The 19,235-nt window shown below is 37.2% G+C and overlaps 1 protein-coding gene across 3 annotated transcripts in view; it reads right to left on the bottom strand.

Moving 5' to 3' along the window:
• The window catches only part of GRM7 (glutamate metabotropic receptor 7), an 874,508-nt gene that overhangs the window by 593,280 nt on the left and 261,993 nt on the right, over positions 1 to 19,235 (bottom strand). For all 3 annotated transcript variants that reach the window (XR_010337226.1, XM_064361953.1, XM_012471019.2), the window contains exon 2: positions 16,549 to 16,765. Coding sequence is in view for 2 of the 3 variants with exons in the window: in XM_064361953.1 (XP_064218023.1) it covers positions 16,549 to 16,765 (217 nt within the window). In the remaining variant the exon portion in view is untranslated. The remainder of the gene's footprint in view (positions 1 to 16,548; positions 16,766 to 19,235) is intronic.

The following is a 19,235-nucleotide window of genomic DNA, read 5'->3' as shown; positions in this document are numbered from 1 at the left end:
AGTTTGGAGGTGGAGAAAGATGAAGAATAGGTGTGAAAGGAGTAGAAAAAATTAGAAGAGAAGACTGGGCACAGTGGTTCACGCCTGTAGTCCCAGCACTTTGAGAGGCCGAGGTAAGAATATCACTGAGGTTAGGAATTCAAAACCAGCATGGGCAACACGGCGAAACCTTGTCTCTACTAAAATACAAAAATTAGCTGGGTGCTGTGGTACACTCCTGTAATCTCAGCTACTCAGGAGGCTAAGGCAGTAGAATCACTTGAACCTGAGAGGTGGAATGTTGCAGTGAGTTGAGATCACAACATCTCAAAAAAAAAAAAAAAAAAGAGAGAAAGAAAAAAGAAAAGAAAAGAAAACTTAGGAGAGTGAGAAGATTAAAAATGAGAGTAATAGGAGAATAGGAAGTAGATGTAGAAAACAAATATCCCCAAATTGCCTTTTTAAACCCCTCACACCTCTTGACAGTTCTATTTCTCTTATCTCTATTAGTGTTTCTCCTATTAAGTTGTCTATTCACTATGCCCAATATCTCACCTCCCATGAATTCTTAAGCCTATTCCACCGGGGTTTTGGTCTTGATATTCCACCTAAAATCATCTTTCTAAGCCACTGAGCATCTTCATGTTGCAAAACTCAATAATTAGTTCTCAGGCCTCACTGGACTTTCATCTTCCTTGCTTTTTTAAACACTTTTTTACCTGGTCTCTGACACCTTAACTCCTGGTTTTCTTTCTACCTTTTCAGGCACTCCTTAGTTCATCTTACTAGATCTATCACCAATTTGCGAGTTCGACATGCTCTGTTGGCTCAGTCCCCAGGAATCTTCTCCAATGAAGTGACTGCATCCCATCTCACAGCATTTATGTCACAGATCTCAAACTTAGGTCTCTATTGTGGACTTCCCTCTTAACTCTAGATTTGTACATCTACCTACCTGCTCAACTGATTCACTTGGATATACTATAGGCATTTCAAGCTTCACAAGTCCAAAACAGGACTCTCGATTCCTACCTGATTCTTCAAATCTGCTTGTTAGTAACAATCATCACCATCCAATTCGTTGTTCACAACCTTAATCTATGCATCTCCTTCAACCTCTGCAGCCAAATAATTAGCAAGCTCTACTGGCATTACATTGGCCATATCATCAGATGCTTGTTGCCATCTCAGTTCCATCACCCTGTTTCTAAGCCATCTAGATCTGCCAATATAATGTAAGCAACACAAATGAAAGGACTTTGTCTTTACTGGGCACAGATATGTACCTAAAACTATATGGTTATTTGTTAGCAAAGACTTGGAACCAACCCAAATGCCCATCAATGATAGACTGCATAAAGAAAATGTGGCACATATACACCATGGAATACTATACGGCCATAAAAAAGGATGAGTTCATGTCCTTTGAAAGGACGTGGAAACCATCATTCTCAGCAAACTAACACAAGAACAGAAAAACAAATACTGCATGTTCTCACTTATAAGTGGGAGTTGAACAAGGAGAACACATGGACACAGGGAGGGGCACCTCAAACACTGGGGCCTGCTGGGGGTGAGGGGCTAGAGGTGAGATAGCATTAGGAGAAATACCCAATGTAGATGGTGGGGGATGGATGCAGCAAACCACCATAGCATGTGTCTAACTATGTAACAAACCTGCACTTTCTGCATATGTACCCCAAAACTTAAGGTATATATAAAAAAACACAACCATATGGTTGTTTACTCTGTTCATCTAACCTGAATTCACAGGCAAGGTGTGGGTCTATCTTGCTCACCCCTGGGATCTAGAATAGTGCTTGACACCAGTAGGCACTGAACAGATATTTGTTGAATAAATGAATAATAGAAATAATGAGCAAGGAAGGACCATTAATATTGTTACTAATATATTCACATAATTAGGGTAATAATAATCATTATAATAATCATCACAGTAGCTAATGTTTATAGATTTAATCCATGATGAGTATCATGCTAAGAATTTGCATGCATTAATATCTCACTTATTTCTCAAAAAGGTTTTATTTCTGTAGTATAAACAAGAAAATAGAAATGATTTGAGTAAGTGACTCACACATTTCTAATGTGAGTAGAGCTAGTATTTAAACATAGGTATATCTGGCTTCCAATTATGCTACCAACCAATGGGAAATAGACATAGTCAGGTGTTTGGCCGATGTTTGGAGAGATGATGAAAATGGAATGAAAAATGAAAGAGAGGGAAGGTGGGAAGAATGAATAACAGGTATTAAACATCTATCCATCTCCTGCTAGCAATCTCTGTCTTTCTCTGTGAAACGTAGAATGAAGCTTGATGTCCCTCCCAGACTCATCCCTTTCACTCTGGGGGAAAATAAGAATAAGGAAGTTAGTCTCAACCTTGTTTCCTGTCTGATGAACTTAGTCCTTGAATGCTGTAAATGCTAAATAAAGCAAATTGATCTTGAGCCAGGTAATATTCCTGTCCTATAGAAAATATATTTCACCCGAATCTTAGTGTTTTATTGTATTTCATGTTAACATAGCTCCTTATAATTTAGGGGGAAAATACTCATTTTTCATCTCTCAATTCAATAAAATCAACATTTCTTTCATGTTTTGGTTTAAACTATGTCTCGTCTCTCTATTTTAATGTTACTCTTTCTCACACACACATAACTAATCTATAAAAATCTATTTCATGTATTGGATACATAAAAAATAAACAATCCTTTACTACGTGGATGGAATTAGTGCAAGCTTCAATTTTAAAACATAATTACATTAGATCTTGCTTTAACAAACTCAACAGCACTGACAACAAGAAAACAACTACTATTGCAATCTGAAACCTAGCATTAACGTTATGTACATTTTGTAATCTGTTATAACCTTGTAGTTAAACTACCTTTAAGGAATGAGGGAATATATGTTTCTCTACCAGATTACCATAGCAGTTTGTCTCGAATATAACACAGGTAGGCTAAAAGACTCTCTAGAGAGGTAAGATTTACAATAAAGTTTAAATTAAAAAGGCAAGTAGATTTATGGACTGGAGATGCCAGAATTTTACTACATCAACAAATGTTTATTTAGTATTTAATATTTCCATGGGACTGTGTTATAAGCTCTGATTGGCACCTGGACTGGGAGAGATGCCCAGTAATATTTAGTTCATCTTCCCTATTTTTAATATCTGTAGCTACGCTGAAAGAGTGTATAATCTTTCATATTATAACAGTGACAAAATTAAATATGTGGCCGTGGATATATGTATTGATGGCAGGAACACTACAGGGAGTGGGGAGAAGAGGACGTATTAGAGAAACTTCACTAAGGGGAGCGTTTACCAGGCAACTGAGTTTCAGAGGGGATATCTAAGCAGAGGAAACTGCTTGAGTACAAGCCTGTAGAGATGCAAAATTTGTTGGGTGTAGACTATCCTGTCAAGAAAAAAATAAAAGACAAAGGAAAAATAACTAAATGGCCAAAGAGAAGCTGAGAGAGGAGGGAAGACATTTAAAGCAGAGATCTTCCATCCTCTTTCCCTGTGTTAGCCTACTTGTTATGACAGAATATTAACCCCTACCTAAGTTTGCATTTCAGTTCTATCCTTTGCATTCTTTTACCTACTCACATGTCAGAAAATAATGCAGATGTGTGTTAAATAACTCCTCTTCCTACAGTTTGCATTTTCCCAACTGAACAGCAAATGGCAGGCTCTATAAAGCTAGTTTTACTAAGAACTTTTCTTTCTGCAATGCTCTCCCACACAGTTTTTGAAAAGAGTTTTTATTAGACTGCATGGCAAGCACCACCAGGAAATTCTCATCCTTATCCCAGCATGCAATGAGCCCCAGTCATTCAGCACAGATTGTTCTGCCACCTTGTTAAATCCATGTCCCTGCAGGGAAGAATGCAGGAACAAGGTCTGTCTTCTGCCTTTTCTACATTTCAAAGAATGTTTGTTTACTTCCATTATCAAAAATCCACAGGTTGCTTGGAGGAATTTGGGGATTGTAAAAAAAAAAAAAAAAAAAAAAAAAAGTAGCATTTCTTTATACAAACTGTTTAGCACAAAGAAGCAAAAGCCATTCTTATCATGCAAAAAAAAAAGCTTCTGTTGACCCTCAATAACTGAGGGCTCAGATACTGTGGGACTTTCCAGTAGCAGAAACAAAACATCCCCCTACTCATTCCTTATATCTCAAGTTATGGGTTGGGTTAGAGCTAATGGATTACTCTTAACCATATCACAAATGTAAATCTTGGAAAATTACATTTTCTATCTTTTTAGAAACCTCGTAGTTTGAAAAATCCTCTACATGTAGTTAAAGTTGTAATGGTTTCTTTTGAGGATCTAGTTAGAGGAAAAAAAAAGAAGAAAAATCCCTTCCTTTCAAATTTGAAACTTTTAACAGACTACTTTAACTAGAAAAATTTATATCACTATTAACTTTTTTCCAAATGTGTACTACAAGAACAGGGAAGAAAATCTATTTTATCACACTTCGTCCTGTATGTGTATCATGTCTTTCTTACTATTTACCCTTTGAGTATCAAGATCCTATATTTATCCTGCGATAGCCACAATAAACATCTTATGAAATTGTCAGTCAACCACCCCACTTTCCTGTAGCCATGGGATGACCATATGATCAATGGCAGACAATGGGGTGCTTTCTTACTTGATGCTGAGTTTAAAGCCCAAAATTCCATGGTCTCCATGGAGCAGGAGCTGACTCATCCCTCTGGTGGTGCCCTGAAGACACAGTCCATCATCTTCTGGTTTGAGTCACTACAGTAGCCTCTTTTCCTCTCCATTCCAAACTTCTTGATTCCTTACATCTTCCTCAATTTTTTTGCATTGCCTAATAATCTTTCAAAGAATTCTGATTTTTTTCCCACTTAAGTACCCCATGTTGGTCTATCTCACTTGCACTTTTTGGGGAGAGGTTAATTCTCAAAAATGTTTTGAAAAGGTGATTTGAACATCCTATAAAGACTAAACAAGTGAAAACAACAATTTAAAAAATCTCACACAGATTAAAAAGAACTTCCAAAATAACTAGAACTTTTACTGTCGTGATACATGGTACCACTTCCTCCATTCTGGAGCGTAAGACAAGGAAATGACATAAAAAGGCAGGTCCTCATTATTTCACTGTGAACTAATCCATGCAGTTTACACTTAGGAAGCTGACTTCAAGGCTGAAGTTGTTTTTTGTACACAGTCAACTGTAAAGAAGTTTTTATGTTTTCACATAATAGATATGGAGATGCATTCTCCCTGTGAAGGAAGTGAACACAAGCCAAGGAGCAAATAACAATTATCAGTCAAAAGCCAGTCAAAGTGGGACTCAGACAGCTCAATAGAAGTATCTTATGTTATTGATCCAGTTGCCACCCAAAGCCATTACTCTACCTGAATGCAGTCATCTTAGGCTGAGTGAATTTGTTCAGAGAAAATAAGCTCCATCTAAACTTTACCCATATTGCATGAGGAAATGGAAACTTTTCGTTCAGTAATATTAAAGGAATATTCCAGATAATACGAAAATCCAGAGAAAACACATAAAGCAGTTGATTACCAGGGCCATCCTCTCCTGACTGTCCTGTGCCCCATGACTTTTCCCTCATACTTACCACCCTGTGACTGTGACTCTACTCTCGTGATTTATGTTTCACGACTAATACTTGGTCTCCTACTAGAACGTTCTGTGGCTCTTGTGTCTTCTCACAACCTACACACTAATTTCCCAAGGCACACCCTAATATCATTGCTTTTAGAGTGTAATTATACTTGACAATTGCCTATTTAAACAGGAGCTTGTTTGACAACTAATGCCAACTGTAAAATAGTAATGCATTGGAATAATACTGTCCAGTAATTACTGACAATATGGTTTAAGTGCTCGCTTTTAAGTCCTCTGGGCAAAAGAGTAAAGAACAATATGAATAACTGGGAATAGACAAATTTGGAGCTACATGAGGTCAAAGTATTTCAAAGTCAGTCAATGCAGTGTGTTTGGGATGGCTACTATTACTGCCAGATATGTTTATCATCTGCTCCCCTTCAGTTTGACTGAGAGTGCTAACGCAATTAATGTGGAGCTTTGTAGAATTTTCTATAATCTCTTGAAAAATTTAACAGCAAGTATCCATTTGCCAAATTAAAGGAAAGCAGATCCCTTTGTGCAGGTCTCAAAGAGGCTGCATTTACACATATCAGGTTGTTCAAAATACAAAACAATGTAGGAAGCAGTTGAAGTCCAATAAATAGATACTTTGCAAGCAACCATTTATTAATTTAATGTTTCTTGGATTGGAGTATCTACTTGTTTTTCAGAACTCTCCATGTGACTAATTCCGGTGCCCATTTTCGTGCCTCTGTTTTAATGAATACCACATTTTGTGTGCGTGTGGCCACAATTCAAGCTCACTCCTTTTAACTTGTCTATTCCAGGGGTTGGGGTGGAACAGTGGGGAAACTTTCGTAAGGACAATCAAAAAGATAGCATGTTTTTTTACACTGTGACTACCCAATTTTTGGTTACAACACTGAAATTACATTGGGAAATACATTTTCCCTATTTTGTATGACCTTGGAGAGACTCAAAATCAGTGTGTCCTATTTTCCCACAACCCAAACATAGGCAAGTGCCATGAATCACTAGTTCACTTTCTCTCAAGAGATATTGAAATTTGATATAAATGGTCCTCCACCATGATATGAATGGAGGACATATTGAATATGGTAGGCTTTAGTAATGACACTAAGCATTTAAGTAACTTACTACTCTGACATTTTTAGCTACCCTAGACCTGGATATCCTTGAAACTTTTTCTTGGTACTTTCCTCCCATTCTATAAACTAATGAATATCCTTCCAATATACATATAAAATTTTCCTACTGAAATTTATCTCCCTTGCTGACATTTATCAAAACCTATGAGATACAGAAATAGGAATTTCTTTCAATGAATATTTTTGTGAAGACTAGAAAGAAAAAGCTTCACCTTGAAGGCTGAATGCAGATTTGTTGAATAGGGAAGACTAAATGTTTTGCTCCTAAAGTTTATTGATTATAATATTATTACAAAAGTGTGGCTACTTCCCAATGTAAGCTGTCACAGAAAAATAATGCTCTTTCCTCTCAGCCTATTATCAAGAAATTACATTGCTCAATAAAATTCTCCATATTTAAATCTCTACCCCTCTATGTAAAGATGAGCTATGTTTCTTTATGCTGCATCTTTAACCACTCTGCCAGAATCCTATCACCTTTTTCTCCTTAGCACATGCATCCTATGGCAGTCATTTCTAAATAGGCAAGTAAAGGAAGAGTTCACTTCAACTTTAGCTCTTTTTGTATCCCCTAGAATTTATCAAGTGCAATGATGGCAGGCAGAAGAGATGAGAAGGAATTGCTGAGATATGATTTTTCACTGTCTATTTTCTCATGCAGCAAAAATGCTCTGTCACTATCTATTTCTAGCCGACGGCAACAATGACAATCCATAGCCTGGGAGAAACCCATCCTTTGTAATTAGGAAGATACACATCTGAGAATTGACCCAAGAAAGACTAGTTTTCTCAATTAATATGTGATGACTTTCCAACCCAGAGAAAGAATATGCTAGCTCCCAGTGAGTTATTGAGGCATTAGGGCCAGAACCTGATGCTCTTGGTTCAAAAGCCAAAAATTTTTTTGGAATGATTATCACATTGATTGGAAAAAATTTTCCATCATATTAATTCAAAAGTCACATAATTTTTCAAAGCAATAGTATTTCTCTTACAATATTCAAGTATTCAATTACTATCAAGCAATTTTATTTTGGACTTTCAATGTGGTTTTCTCTTCATTGCATGTCATCTACAAACCTTTTAGGTTAGCTTTGTCTGGTTGACAATACCTTTGGGACTTAGTTAAGATCTACCTTCTTTCAGAGTCTTTCTTTGTCATATGCCCTAACCAGGCTGTGTTCATTGCTCTAATTCTATATTTCTACTCTTTAAAAACAGAGGGGATTTTTTTGTCCTATTGTTGTTACTACTATAATTATTATTTGTCATTATTATCCTGAAATAGCACCTACCATAAAGAAGGTGTTCAAAATACATATTACATAATTACAAGTCATATCACCAGATTTATTGTCCCATTTTTCCCTCCTATAATCAGAGCAGATCAATGATCATTTCAGAAAATTCAAATTAGAAAAACTTCCAACAGCTTTACTGTACTCGCTATAGCCTCAAAGACATCATCACTTGTGTCACTAACATATCATTTTTAAATTCAACCTGCATTTATTGAACCTAGTCTGTGTTGAGCACTGCTCTGGGTATCAAGTGTTGAAAGTCAAATGCAACATACTGGATAGCCTCACAAATTTTACTCTCTAATGGGAGAGAGTAACTAGGCAGATGATTACAATGAAATGCAACAAAGTCCATGAAAGAATTTAAATAGGGTATTGTGGAATTCATAAAGAGACACCCCTAGTTATATTAATGAACATTGAAGGCAAACAACAGAAGTCATTCTGTGTAGATTAAGTGGAAAAATAATTTAAGCTATGAGGGATAATAAACATATTCCCTCGGAAGGCCAGGGAAACAAAATCAGAAAATAAGCAGAAACAAAGGGAGGCTCAGTTATCAGAATCAAAGCCAAAAAAATAAATAAATAAAATCCACAGAACCCAGCTGACTGGGCACTGCTATAATTTCTCCTAGAAGAGAGGCTGGGGATTGCTGTACTGCAGCCATCTGATGCTGGATACCACATTTAACCGTGACAAATGAAACTTACTGCTACTGTTGTTACTGTCAATGAAATGGGTTTTCCATCACCCCAGTCTTTTTGTGTCCCTAGATCTTATTTCATTCATGATAGGTATGTCTGATTAGCTAAGGCTGAATTAACAACAAGCTTCAAGGGAAGCTAGGAACATGAATATCTGGCATTTTTTTTTTTTTTTAGCTCTACAGTGATGCAAAAGCTTTTTCTTTCATCAAAATTTACACTATTGTTGATTCTGTGTTAATTTATTAATTGGAATAGATGTAAAAATGTTATGCTTTTAAAAACATGAAGGTGTACATCACAATACAAAAGGGGACCATGAATTTCAAAAAGAGAAAGACTGAGTAAGAGATAGCTTTCTGTAAGGTGTCATGTTTTGAAAAAATAAAGTAAAGTTAGCTGGTAATCCAGCAAGAAAGCAGAGCCTCTGCAAAGGCAAAGAATATCCACAAACACACTGAAGATTGAGTACGGTAGGGTAAAGCGTACATGTATGGGGGCTAAAGGTGAACATGAAAAAAGGATAAATATGGGAATGAGACTGGAGATTAAAGCAGATGCCAAGTCATGAAGGACCTTATGTTTCATGCTAAACATCTTTTTCTTGATCCTCTGTGGAAGGGGAAACAAGGAACAGATACTGAAATGATTTCATTTGTGTTTGAGAAAGATGATCTAAAAAGCTGAATGGATAATATGTTGGAGGGATTATTCTGGAAGAATGGATGATAGCTATAAATGAAGGTGAATAAAGTGGGTCTCAGAGGTCACTCTAATGATGGGAGGAGGGGACATACTCAAGAGGTGCTAACAAGCAAAGCAGAAGTTAAAAGCTAAAATGTTGTGCTAACCACTGAGGATCCCAAAACAAATAAAATGCAAAGTCTTTCTTGAAGAACTTACAGTTTATTGTTTTAAATTGTTTATTATACTTAAAGATCTGGGGTACATGTGCAGATCATGCAGATTTGTTACATAGGTATACACATGCCATGGTGGTGGTTTGCTGCATCCATCACCCCTTCAGCTACATTAAGTATTTCTCCTAATGCTATTACTCCCCAGACTCCCACCCCCTGCTATCCCTCCCTGAGCCCCCCATCCCCCATGCCCTAGTATGTGATGTTCCCCTCTCTGTGTTCATGTGCTGTCATCGTTCAACACTCACTTATGAGTGAGAACATGCAGTGTTTGGTTTTCTGTTCTTGTGTTAGTTTGCTGAGAATAATGGTTTCCAGCTTCATCCATGTCCCTTCAAAAGACATGAACTCATCCTTTTCTATGGCTGCATAGCATTCCATGTTGTGTATGTGCCACATTTTCTTTATCCAGTCTATCACTTATTGGCATTTGGGTTGGTTCCAAATCTTTGCTATCGTGAATAGTGCCTCAATAAACGTATGCGTGCATATGTCTTTATAACAGAATGATTTATAATCCTTTGGGTATATACCCAGTAATGGGATTGTTGGGTCAAATGGTATTTCTAGTTCTAGATCCTTGAGGAATTGCCACACTGTCTTCCACAATGGTTGAACTAATTTACACTCTCACCAACAGTGTAAAAGCATTCCTGTTTCTCCACATCCTCTCCATCACCTGTTGTCTCCTGATTTTTTAACTATTGCCATTCTAACTGGCATGAGATGGTACCTCAATGTGGTTTTGATTTGCATTTCTCTAACGACAAGTGATGATAAGCTTTTTTTCAGGTTTGTTGACTGTATAAATGTCTTCTTTTGAAAAGTGTCTGTTCATAATTTAAATATAACTAAAGATAAATGACATTATAAGAATATTTGCAATTTTGTGTCTTAAAATTGAATTCTCAAATGTTTAATATCTACATTTAAGCTGGAATCATCAAAAACCTCATTAGGAAAACAATCCACCTAGTTTTTAAAATATGTCAGAGTTTTCCATAATCACCATGACATAGAAAGGAAAAGAAAACAGAATGCTTGAATTCAATATAGTTGGTGGTGTTAGGAATTACAGCCTGGTTGCACCATAGTGCTGTCAGTTTTATACAGGAATGTCGAGAGGAAATAATGGTGTAGATTCAGAGTGAAAGCAACTATGATAAACCACAAAAAATAGACCTAGGATATAATATTTTATGGCCTTCTAGCAAAGTTAAACATTGTAAGGTCTTTCTCTACATGTTTCCTTTTTTCCTAAAGGGCAAAGGGGAAAAATACAATTCTTCCTGCCATTAAGAAATAATCATGGAATGCCTTCTATGTACTAATAATTATCTTAGATAATAGAAACACAGGACAATGTCCTTGCTCTCCTGGAGCTTACAGTAAGTTGCAAAGACTGGCGATGGGCAATGCACACAACAAGACAGAACATTGCATCTGTGAAGGAGAGTACAGAGTGCTCCAAAATTCCATAGTAAGCAAATCCATCTAGCTCTTTTTTTTTTTTTTTTTTTAGATGGAGTCTTGCTCTGTCGCTTAGGCTGGATGGAGTGAGGTGGCGCAATCTTGGCTCACTGCAACCTCCGCCTCCTAGATTCAAGCAGTTCTCTTGCCTCAGCCTCCCCAGTAGTTGGGATTACAGACACGTGCCACTATGCCTGGCTAATTTTTATATTTTTAGTAGAGCTTCAGGTCTAAAAGCTGAAGGCTAAATAATAGTTAATAATAGTTAATCAAATCTTCCTCTAAGTATTCTAGGAAAGAATATTCTAGATTATGGTGAAATATTAATTAAAAACAAATTCTAGAGTTTATCTGAATAATAATAACTACTTTATAAGAACAATTGAAATATAACTATGTTAAGTGATCACTGTGAAACACCAAAAGGATAATTTCTCTAAGTTTCGAGAAGTCGACACGTATCATGGTAGCATAGCAGTAACAAATGTTACTATTTGTGCTATATTGTGAAGCAGTGTCTATGAGATTTTCCTGGAAATTGTCTGCTGGACTGTAAAAGTCATATATGTAGTCCTTAGTCTTATAGTGCTTGAATCAGATTTGGTTAAAAGGATTTGGAACTTATTAATGCCACATGCTATCACAGAGATTCACCTTGACCCTCACTTAGATAAAGGAGTTTTTAATGTCTAATTTAGGTCATTTATGTTGATCTGAATTTTAAAGCACATTGAGAGTGGATTTTCTCTCATTCCCTGAAATATTAAGAAATAAATTGCCTTTGTTGCTGTTGCATGTGCATTCATTCAAATAAACAGGGCAATTTATGCAAATATAACTGTTTTACAAACTCTCATCATCTGAGAAAATCATGTTACAGTTCTGTTTGAAAGTTCAACTAGGAACAGCATCCATGCATATTTAAATCTGCCAGGACTATACTCGAAAGAATAATTATTGAGGTTTTCTTTGACAGCTTAGAGAAAATGTGCCTAGACTTCCATGTTTTAAACCAATTACATGGCCTCTGGGATGCCTTCTTTTCTCTGACATCATTGTCTTGATTTGTTCTATCAGAAGATAATGAAGAGGCACCCATCCGTGCACTGTGACTGTGTATGTGGTGGAGACGTTTTAGGCTCTGGTGTAAAAGTAGCCTCTGCCTCAGGATTTAAGTCTAAAGTAAATTTTGAAGCTAAAGCATTCTAAAAGGGTGAGGAGGAAAAGAATCACAATCTTCAAAGTCAAACTGTTCAGAAAGAATGCAAATAAATCCTTCCAAGCTGCCAGTGGGACACAGAAACAATGCCATTGAGTCTATGCACCCTCTCTCTCTCTTTCTTGCTCTCTCTCTCTCGCCCCCTCTCTGTCTCTCTCTCTCACACACACACATATACATACACATATTCTACATACATAGGACAATACAAATAGCTCACTTCCTTTTCTTCTTATCCGTCTTACATGGTAAGAGCATGTTAATAAGAATAACAACAACTTAAAAATAACCCTCTAATTACAACTCAGGGCAGATAACATCTATTACTCAAGTTACTTTCAAAGTTTTCAGATTCAAACAACTCTACTTATATATAGGGACCCAGTGTGATGCACTGTAATCAGATATTATTCGGTATTAAATGCTTCCCCACGCATCATCTTATATATTCCACCAACCTGGTGAAGCAGAAATCATTAATTTCATTCTTTCTATGAGGAAGTTCAGGCTTGAAAAGTTAAATCATGTGTCAAAATTGTTAAAATAAGAAAATGATGGAGTCCATTTTCAAATCCAGGTCTTTCCGACACCATAACCAATGTGCTTACTTATGTTAGTGCCACGTCACCTCACCTAACCATACACAGTGGGTTTGTAACTTTTTCGAGGGTTTTTTGAGCCTGCAAGGTAAAGAAAAAGTGAACATTTAAAATTACCCTGGAGAATTCCCTAACCATGTATACTGCCCAGAAATTCCAACAGATAAATTTTTCTTTTATTTTCATGTTCAATTTTTTTCTTCAACTGAATATCAGAGGAAGGAGATGGATTCTTTTCAGAGGTCAAGGGATGTGTGTCTTTAAATACCAGAATCAGCTTTGCAGCAGCAAGATACAGGCATCATGAGAGGCCCACAGAAATGAAACTCACTGAATGTAGTTCACGTTTTCTCTGGGCCATACCAAAACTGAGCAGACTTACTCTACACCATTTAAACTAATTTCCTCTCCTTCTTTCCTTTAAAAGAAGGGATGTTTGCTAAGCATATAAGTTAATGCATCTAAATCACTCGCACATGTGATATAGTTCTGATGAATTTTATATGTACCAAATACCATAATACATATAAAAGAATACTTATTAAACTTATGATAAATACATATCAAATACTATAATACGTACAAAAGAGTACTTATTAAATGGTTATTATAAATACATGCCAAATACCATAATACTTATTATTAATACCTTGAAAAGGTATTAATCTTCAAGACATCTCCTAAATGTTCACTGTTTCCTTGCATTTCTGCAGCACCAGCTGGCTTTTTAGCTACTCCTGTCCTCAAGGGGAAAGGCTCTAGGATGGGAAGATTACATCCAAAATGGCTGCCACTGATAGAATCTTAATTTTTTAGCTGGGGTAGGATTAGCCAAAAATATAAGTTGGAGAGTTCAGATCATATAATAGCTTTTCCTTTTTGAAGAGTCATTATATGTAATAGCAAACTCAGATATTAATGTCTTAAGTTTCTACCAAATGACACCAGGAATAAACAACCATATGAAAGTCACCATTGACCTGTCTATAGAATATAGTTTTTTATACAGACCCAGAGCAAACATTTTTCTTCATCCCAAGGCAAGGAAAGCTGTACTTTACAGAATTGTCAACTCAATTTTTACCTCATGAACACTGTAAATCTTGTAACAGAATGGGCACTGTTTTGCCTTTGCTTCATCCAGTTAAAAGACATGGATGAACCTGGAAACCATCATTCTCACCAAACTGACACAGGAACAGAGAATCAAGCACTGTATGTTCTCACTCATAGGCGGGTGTTGAACCATGAGAACACATGGACACAGGGAGGGGAGCATCGCACACTGAAGTCTGTTGGGGGGGACTAGAGGAGAGACAGTGGGGGGTAGGGAGTTGGGGAGGGATAACATAGGGAGAAATGCCAGATATAGGTTTTGGGGATGGAGGTAGCAAACCACATTTCCATGTATGTACCTATGCAACAATCCTGCATGTTCTTTACATGTACCCCAGAACCTAAAATGCAATAATATATATATATAAAATAAATAAATAAAAATAAAAGCTCAGTGTTAAATTTGAGGATCACTTTTAACAATTATATAGTGCAAAATGGCATCTGCCCTTTATATCTAAAATTTACCTTATTATTTTACCCATATTTTCATCATATTTTATCTATTTTATTCTATCCTGATATTTTAAATATTTTTCAAAGTCAGCCTCCAGCCTTAGTTTGATCAACACAGGATTCAAAAAAACAAAGAAAGAAATAAAAACATAGTCATAAAAAATGATTAGATACCTCTTTGGGGATTTATGAAGTCAATTGTTAATGAGTCCTATAAATCACAGAATGCCACAAGGCCAGAGTTAAGATTTGTTTCCTAATGAGAAAGTTTCTAACTGAGTTACAGCATAAATTTTTCCCTTAAGAATGTAGCACCTGGGGCCATAGTAGAAAATGAGATAGACATGGTCTTCTATAGTCATGACGATTAGATAGAAAAAAACCAACCAACTAATAAAAAATTATACTAACCTGTGATAAGTGCTGTGGGAGAAGACACTAGAAATGTAAGACCAAGTCAACAAAAGAAAGGAAGTTTTTGTGAGTGCTGCATTTGAACCTAGAAATGCTGGTCAGGACAAGACTTGACAATTATTAGAAGCTATTTAGTCAGCTGTGTTAAGTCAGAAGGAAGAGTATAAGAATGTCACAGATCTCCTGTAAGTTCTGAAATTACCGCTAATGATGCACTGAATTAAAAACATGGGATTGGCCAGGCACAGTAGCTCACGCCTGTAATCCCAGCACTTTGGAAGGCCAAGGCAGGTGGATCACGAGGTCAAGAAATGGAGACCATCCTGGCCAATATGGTGAAACCTCATCTCTACTAAAAATACAAAAATTAGCTGGGTGTGGTGGCCCATGCCTGTAGTTCCAGCTACTCAGGAGGCTGAGGCAGGAGAATCGCTTGAACCCAGGAGGTAGAGGTTGCAGTGAGCCAAAATCACAACACTGTACTCCAGCCTGAGTGATAGAGGAAGACTCTGTCACACACACAAAAAAACCATGGGATTTATAAAATAGTCCTAACTTCTTTCTTTTACTAACATCCATGTCTGGAGGCATTATATTTGTCTGAGAATATCTGTAGTCTGACAGTCAAATACTTGAAGCTATATTTTCAGAATTTATTACATCTTTCCTTATAACATGGAGCTCTCTATTGTTTCGCTTGTTTGTTTGCTTTCATGGTCAGTAAACTGTACTGGTAAATAACAATTTAAATGGCATGAAATGCTTACAAACAACACTGAGCACCCAATTTTAACATAAGAACTGTATGGGAATATCTAAGCACGCGTATTTGTATGTATTTACCATATCTAATACCTCCATATGAGGAAGCCTGAATAGCTATTGTCAGAGTCCTAAGTGTGAGAATTTTGTCTCATTTTTCAAAATCTGCCCAATGGAAGGCAGCTGGCCAAACATTTGAACCCATTGCTTCCAATCTGAGCTAAATAAACAACATAAGAGAATCTTCTCCAAGTGCTGCTAAAGAGAACTGTCTTAAAATAATCTGAAGTTTGAAAGACTGTTTGTCTAAATACATTCTACTGCCTGGATAATTTATTTACTTTTGTTTTGGCCAAGTCACTCAGAGGAATTCCAGGTATTCTTCCAATCAAAGTGGCACTGTGATTGCATTCACATAATTCTAAATGATTCGCTCCGTTTTGGAGAGAGGCAGAGAGAAGAGTCTCCATGGCGGAAGCACATCCAGCCACATTCTCCCACGTTTTCATACACAGGCTAGAATCCACCCTGTTACCAATTTTGCAGAAGTAAGATGTTAACTTTAGTGTTTATTTTCTTCATTTATTCTATGGTACTCAAGGGATCTCAGTTTCAAAACTTCGAAATCTCTTCAAAAAAAACCCAATTCTTACAAATGAAGACGTTACAGGTGTACTTCACAGGAGTCTGGGAATGTGAGAGTCTGTAGTGTTTATTTAATAAAGTCTGAAGAGAACTCTACAAGCCACAGGCATTTGAAGAGAGCCAACTTGATCAGAACAATCTCATCCTACCTGCCTCTTTGGAAATCTGCGTGAAGGACTCCACACCTTTCTCTCCATAACTTCCTTCGGATGCGAGAGTAGACACATAATTCCAGCCAAGCGCCTTTACAATGTCTACCATGGCCTGAGCTTGGAAGGAATCGGGCGGCACCACGCGAGAGAAGAAGTCATAGCGCCGGTCATCACTTAGCTCGGGTGCCGTTGATGCGTAACTAATCTGGGGGATCTGCAAAGACAAGAAAGCATCATGTGAGAGTGCACCATCACAACGTGGAAGACTCATGTATACTTACGACATTTTATTCAAAATAAAGGGCTTGAGCTGCAAAGGGGATATATGTTTTGCCAAACACCACTATGTAACTTTAGATCACCTAAATGCAACCATCTACTTCTTCTTTATTATTATTATTATACTTTAAGTTCTGGGGTACATGTGCAGATCATGCAGGTTTGTTACTTAGGTATACCCATGGCATGGTAGCTTGCTGCATCCATCTCCCTGTCATCTACATTAGGTATTTCTCCTAATACTATCCCTCCCCAATTCCTCACCCTCTGCTCTCCCCCTGCTAGTATCTTTGACCCGCAACAGACCCCAATGTGTGATGTTCCCCTCCCTGTGTCCACATGTTCTCATTGCTCAACATTCACTTGTGAGTGAGAACATGTGGTATCTGGTTTTCTGTTTTTGTGTCAGTTTGCTGAGAATGATGGTTTCCAGCTTCATCCATGTCCCCGCAAAGGACATGAACTCATCCTTTTTCATGGCTGCATAGTATTCCATGCTATATATGTACCACATTTTCTTTATCCAGTCTTTCATTGATGGGCATTTGGGTTGGTTCCAAGTCTTTGCTATTATAAACAGTACCACAATAAACATACGTATGTGTGTGTCTTTATATGTGAATGTTTTATGATCTTTTGGGTATATACCCAGTAATGGGATTGCTGGGTCAAATGGTATTTCTAGTTCTAGATTCTTGAGGAATCACCAGACTGTCTTCCACAATGGCTGAACTAATTTACACTCCTACCAACAATGTAAAAGTGTTCCTATTCCTCCACATCCTCTCCAGCATCTGTTGTCTACTGATTTTTTAATGATCGTCATTCTAACTTGCATGAGATGGTATTTTGTTGTGGTTTTGATTTGCATTTCTCTAATGACCAGTGATGATGAGCTTTTTTTTCATGTGTTTGTTGGCTGCATAAATGTCTTCTTTTGAAAAGTGTCTGCTCATATCCTTTGCCCACTTTTTGATGGGGTTGATTTTTCTTATAAATTTGTTTAAGTTATTTGTAGATTCTGGTTATTAGCCCTTTGTCAGATGGGTGCATTGCAAAAATTTTTTCCATTCTGCTGGCAGCCATCTACTTCTTAGCAGCACAAAATTATTGACTTTAATGTCTTGCCTTTTTATTTCCTCCTCTTCGGAATAAGGGAAGGAGGTTCACACGGGAATTCCAAGGTCAGGGTCATGGTTATTTAGAAGAAAAAGATTTATGACCATTCTACCAAACATGGTGAATCATTCTTTACTACTTATAAACCAATGAAAATAAAAATACAGTCACCTGACTGGAGTGTATATAAAGATTGGTTTAGTTGGCACAGTTTGTGAATACTGGGTGGATATCATTAGCCACCTAACATCGATTGATTGCTGATGGTCTCCAAGGAAATATCTAAGTAAGTCACAAGGATTTTCTAATTTATTCCTCTTAAGAACATTTTAAAGTAGCTCAGTAATATTCTCTGCCCCAGAAAAGGGAAATTCCCCACCCCCACAGCACTAACTCTGGTGGTCTTTGCACTTTGACTGGCTTTCCTCAAAACTTTCCAGATTGCCTTGGATTCTGGGACAGAACTGGCAGTGCTGTCTGAGTGGAGTCCACAAGGGTCTCTGATTCCTATATTTTTCCTTCAGGGCACCCTCTGACCTCTACCCCACATGGCATTTCCCAAATGTCCTGAAGAATTCTAGAACTTTTGCCTATACGGATCATCTTAGGACTGCACAGGCTCCTTGAAAAATCAAATTACTTCCCTTAGCCTCTGTAGTATTTATTTCTTAGGATCATTGGAAATTGGGCTATGTGAGTAGTCCTAACACATCTACTTTGCTAAATCAAATTACACATATGGAAAGAGCTGCAAAAAAAAATGTCTGCCTGGGGTCTTAAGTAGCCTAAGGCTAGCGCCAAAGTACTCACAGATGAGAAATCTGGCTTGGCCCCTAACTTCCGGACTCCTATGCTAGTTACCTCTTCAAAGCATTGTAACATTTACCCACTTCTTGGTCTTAATTCTACCAAGCAATAAACAATGAGTGGTACAATTAATTTTCATGTAAGAATGATCAACTCTGACAAAATTCTGCTTACAGACTTTCCCAGGACTTACCCCTGCTTTATCACAAAAGGTTTCTCAGTTGTCAAAAGGCCAGTTGATCTTTTCTCAGACCAAGAACAAAAGTGCAGTGGAGCTCAAATATGGTAAAACCACGCTCAAGTTGATTCTTCGAGCCCTGAAAATTCTACTCACTATTAACCTATTTATCCTTCCTTTGTAGTTTGCCTAAAGTGTACACATTTGCCACTGTGTAAAACTAGTTACCGCCTCTGTAAAGATCATTGCTCCACCAACATTTCTAGGTCAGCATTAGAGTTAAGTCCTGTGGACCTGAAAT

The sequence above is a fragment of the Aotus nancymaae genome, unplaced genomic scaffold (genome assembly GCF_030222135.1).
Source record: "Aotus nancymaae isolate 86718 unplaced genomic scaffold, 86718_ANA_hifiasm-v0.15.2.pri h1tg000046l, whole genome shotgun sequence".
In the NCBI taxonomy this organism is placed as follows: Eukaryota; Metazoa; Chordata; class Mammalia; order Primates; family Aotidae; genus Aotus; species Aotus nancymaae.
Note: the sequence above shows the minus strand (reverse complement) of the source record. Positions and strands in the feature narration are given on the sequence as shown.